General features: G+C 47.6%; 1 protein-coding gene across 3 annotated transcripts; it reads left to right on the forward strand.

Annotated features, from left to right (window-relative positions):
* Positions 1-926: 926 nt before the first annotated feature.
* Positions 927-1,931, forward strand: LOC9652892. Of its 3 annotated transcripts, none has more exons than XM_024668169.1 (3): positions 927-1,042; positions 1,099-1,422; positions 1,471-1,931. In XM_024668169.1, the coding sequence occupies exons 1-3, from the start codon at positions 985-987 to the stop codon at positions 1,821-1,823; spliced, it is 735 nt and encodes a 244-aa protein (XP_024523937.1). In that variant the 5' UTR covers positions 927-984; the 3' UTR covers positions 1,824-1,931. The 3 variants fall into 3 exon arrangements, with proteins under 3 accessions (XP_024523937.1, XP_024523938.1, XP_002994686.1); XM_024668170.1 differs by having other exon boundaries at positions 1,483-1,931; XM_002994640.2 differs by having other exon boundaries at positions 1,099-1,931.
* The last annotated feature ends 2,996 nt before the right edge of the window (positions 1,932-4,927 follow it).

A 4,927-nucleotide genomic window follows, 5' to 3' on the forward strand; every position in this document is an offset into this window, starting at 1 on the left:
AAAAAAAGGGCGCAAGGGGGCCCCCAGACGGCAGTGCAGCGCCGTTAGACAGATCGTGGGCACATTTGCATTGTCTGGGAAGCTACAACTCAATGTGAACCACTGTACCAACACCAATATGAGAATTGAAGAAACTCTTTGCGTCGAGTCCTTGTTATTGATCATGCTTGGGTTCAATGGTTGACTCTTCCCCATGGCCTGGTTCAATTAAAGTTTGCATTGTTAGTGCAAAATGGTCCTGGGATCCAAACTTTCAGCCAGCTGGAGGGATGGATGCCGTTGGAAAATGGCTGGACAGGCAGGACCTCCTACACCGGTGCCAGGTGCTCTACCAGTGAGCTACCTGCCTTGGTTGTGTGCATGTTCAGCTTAGTTCTAACAGATGCTGCCATTTACTCTATTTTATGAGCTCTCAACACAGGAGTAATCCAGCTTTCCCTACCTAAGAGCAAAAAATCGATCGGGGTAGCACCCCTGGTACAAGGGTTGCTAGTGGCATATATGTTTTCAATACAGACAATATATGTGACAACAGAAAATGAATATAAAAAATCAAAATGGTCGAGACGAGCATTTTTCCAAAATAAATTGCCACCGTATGCAACTTGTTACCCTGCACCCTTGCAACCGTGCCTGATCGTTTTTCAGGCCTAGGCTCTCCAGCTTCGGTCCGCTCATTCTATCAAGGGCTGCAATCTCTACGTTTGCAACACTGGAGCTGATATTTGTTTTTGTGCTGAGACTGGGCATTGTTCCCGCATTTTACCGGTGAATCTTCGCAAAGCAAGCCACTATCTAATGCCAATTTGGCATTAGATGTCCTTTGGCATTGCCAAAGGACATTCAGCTCGCCCGTCACATCCGTGGTGAGAGGGCTTATCTTACTGCATTAAGATATCCATTGTGTCAAGGACACACGTTTTGAACATTTCTAAAGTACCAATGCTGGACTTCAAAAGCCCATCAGATCTGCAATAGAGAAGTATGGCTGGAAGCGGCAATCTCCCCGTGCTCGTTCTTCTTCTGTTGGCCTCGTTATCCTGTGAGAGAGATCTCCACTTGTATGTTCGATTCTAACTCGGACTCCTGTTCTTGCAGCTGCTCAAGGTGGTGTCGTCGAGGTTTGCAATGGTGACCTCACCTATACCGATTGCAGCAACTGCTGTAGTCTGAAGAAAGGTTGTGTCTATCTGCAACCTGGTTCAGGACAAGTCACTTGCATTGGCGGTGATTCAAGGGCTTGTACCCGGGAGTGCCAAGGTCCGAAGTTGGCCGTATGCCCATTGCCTTCATCAGGATTCCCAACATCAGGCATCAAGGTGCTCAAGGGAAAACTCCCACCCCGACAACCTGGATGCGGTTACTACAACATCGTTAACGGTGACCCCATCCCGCGGCTGGAGCAGCAGGGCACAGATCAAGGTAACCGCCTTGTTCATTATGTTCAGGAAGCTCAGCCCTCTCCGATAGAGCTCATGGCAGGAAGGAAGTGTAAGCTTGATTCGATTGTGGAGGTCTGCAATGCCGAGGTCTCCAAAGATAACTGTGGTTGCTGCTTCGGGAAATCCGGTTGCATCTACTTGGAGAATCCATCCGCAAACAGCACCTGCCTGCCTACTGAAGACCCCATGGGGGTTTGCGCCCTCGTTTGCCTGCCCAGAGTGTCCATTTGTACCAAGTCTGTAACTTTTCAGGGCACCACCCTGCAGTCTTGCAGGAATGCACGCCGCAGCTGCGAGGACATGAAAGAGGGCTGCAGTCTCTACGATCGCAACACCGGAGCTGATCTCTGCGCTGCAGGGGGTATCGCTCTGCCTGTCTAGTCTAGTTGCTGAAACTAGTTATGGGCATTACTATTATGAATGAATAAGGCTGCTTGCTATAATCCATTGTTCTCAAGACTGAAGTAAACAATCCTAGGCTCTCAAATCTACTATAGATCTAGAAACTTCAGAGACTCCACTATAGAGAGGCATTGTATGCATACCTTGCAATCAAAAGCTTTGCTTGTTCCCAATTTGAGGTGTGTTGGATTGCTTCCTCCAAAGGCGCTGGATTCTGAATTTTCATGTGAGATTCTATCTCTAATGGCAATCCTTGACAATAATACTTAATATGACTAGAGGAGCTGGCGATTGAGAAAAGCCACTCTTAGGGTTGGTCAATCTGTGAATGGTGTTTTGTTCTACTATGCCTAGCCACTCGGCTGCTCCATCCTCTGTTGTAACCACAACCGCTCCACATCTGAATTCTCATTATTTATCTTAGAAATAAAGAAAGTTTGCAAGTGTGCATCTGGATCACTAAACCTGTTAAGCATAAAATACTTCATCATTGTGGAAGTCCACTTCCTCTGGCTCCTCCTGACATAATTGGAGTAGAGGATTGTGTTGGAGAAGATGTGGGCTAGAATTTGCTAGTGTCGAAGAACCTATACTTCCTGTGGAAGAACAACACCAGCGTGAAAGAGAACCTTGAGACTTGATGCTTGTAAGTGCAATGGTGAACTTCACCACCCAAATTCACTTCACCCAACTTCTAGTGGATCAAGTTCACCCAACTTCACCCACTGCAAAAATTTACAAATCACCCAAGTCCATGTGTTTGTCAAAACATTAAAGTGTGAATGACAATAGGCTGTCTTGTATTGAATTATGGTCCAATCAATCAGCCATAGTACAAAAGAGTCGAATAAATTTTTTCTAGAACAAGAACAATGCGTCAGGAACTTAACCACGTCCATCCCTTCAAGCAGCCTGGGAACAGGGTGAAAGCATCTTGTCTTTCCGTATGCCCACTGAAAATATTCAAAGTTGTTTGTAACTTTTCTTTTATAAGATTTTCATAATGCCAGGACCTTAACCACGTCCATCCGTGAAAGCATCTGTAGTCTCATCTCATGCTTCGTGGCGGGCACTAGTAAACCATATAAACAATTTATGATGAATGAAAACATTCAAAGTTGTTTTAACTTTGTTTTCATGAGATTTCTATAATACCAGGAACTTAACCACGTCCATCCCTGGGAACAGTGTGAAAGCATTTGCAGTCTCAATCTCAGTGTGAAAGCATCTTCTCATTCCATATCCCCCACAAACCACTTAAAATATTCAAAGTTCTTTGTAACTTTGCTTTTATAATTGAGACACCAAGCCATGGGTTCTCTGCGTAGCCTTACACCGCAGATGAAGTTGCTTGTGTTCTCGGCCTGCATTCTTGTTCTCTTCTCGTGCCATGGACACGCACTGATTTCTGTGCAGCAAGGCGATCTGTCGGAGGTGGACAGCTCCACGGCGATCCTGAGAATGAGCGGCGACTCCCTCCACAAACAGGTATGGTGGCAGTTCCTCCCCCTCCAGGACAGGCGTCCCGAGGCCTTTCTCCGGTACATGGTTGGCGCTGTACACAACCAGTCACGCTGCGATTTTGGGCACGAAGACCAAAATCTGACGGATCGGGCTAAATCGGAGATCAGGCAGAAGAAGGGTCTGTTAGGCACGAGGGGAGCAGCCATTGCAGAGTACCAGTCCGTCGACCACATCAAGAGCCTGGGAACGATGCGTGTCACAGTATGGATCCTGGCTTACTTGTGTGTTGGCGACAACAACAAAGATGACAGTAAGGCTTGCGACAGTGTGGCTCCAGTCATACTCACTACGATCGGGGAGAAGCCAGCGTTTAGAACAGTCTGGGAGGTCTCCGAGTCCATAAGAACCTCTAAAGAGAATGGAGAAGATAAGTTTAGCCAGACAGTTAGCAACTCTTTAACAGCAAGAATTCTCGAGCTCTCCAGCAACAGCCGCCAAGTCAAGTTGCTCAACAGCTCGGATGTGAAAATCAAAAGCTTTCAAGATGGCACACTTATCTCCTGCTCAAACAAGACGAGGACTGACAGTAAAACCAGCGCTAGACGTAATTTAATGTACATAGCTAAAGATATAGCTGTGACGGATGTACTTGGTAGTACTACGAGCAGGTCCCGACAAGATATCCCAGATATGATGGACGGATATGATGGTATGAGCAGGTCCCAAAAGCAACCAGAAATTTCAACCGCGGGGCAGGCCTGGAGGGTGCAGGCCCAGAGGGTGCAGGCCGAGACAATACTGGGCATAAAAGCTGTCGTGAAGAAAGCTTCTGACGCGGGTTACTATGCAGTGGAGAGATGCTATCAAATGGACGACAAATTCAACAGCACAAGTAGCAAGCAATACTGCCGGGTTTTGGGAATGGAGCAGCCACTAAATTTTCTAGGAGAGGAAGACAATATCAGCAAATGCGAGCAACAAGTACACACACCTGTTTTAGCGTCTGGCTCGACGGGAAACTTTGTTGCATGCTCAAACTCTAGCGCCGATGGCGAAGGCTACCTGTGTGTCCAAGGCAATGGGAACCGAACAGACGTGCTATCGCTGTTCCACCGATTATATCCACCTCCGGCATCCTGGAGGAACGACACAAACTTTTCAGAAATAAACAATGTCCAAGGCCTTACCGACTGTGTGGTGCCAGCAGCGAGAGATATGTGCCTGGCAGGCACCGATTTCATCCCATCTTTCAATGATACCATAGATTCCGAGGTCGGTATCCTTGAAGCATACCTCTTCCAGCTCAAGAACCTGTACATCCAAGCTCACAGCTCGGCTCTCAACCTGGAACAAGGAGCCGCCACGGATTTCTGGGTGGCAGCCATCGCTCTTCCCAGCACTTTCATCGCCGTGGTGGCTACTACAAAGCCACTCACAAATTCACAGCTAAGTCGCCTTCGTTCAAAAAACTTGAGAAGGAAAACCCGCTACCTCAAGACCGCACTGCTGTTGATCGCCAACTTGCTGCTGGCCATCGTCTCCTACTCGGCTGTCATCGCCATGATGGGCACAGAAATGCAGAGGCAGGCGAAGTTCGTGACCTGGGGACTCCACGCCGA

This window comes from Selaginella moellendorffii, unplaced genomic scaffold (genome assembly GCF_000143415.4).
Source record: "Selaginella moellendorffii unplaced genomic scaffold, v1.0 SELMOscaffold_507, whole genome shotgun sequence".
Classification (NCBI taxonomy): Eukaryota; Viridiplantae; Streptophyta; class Lycopodiopsida; order Selaginellales; family Selaginellaceae; genus Selaginella; species Selaginella moellendorffii.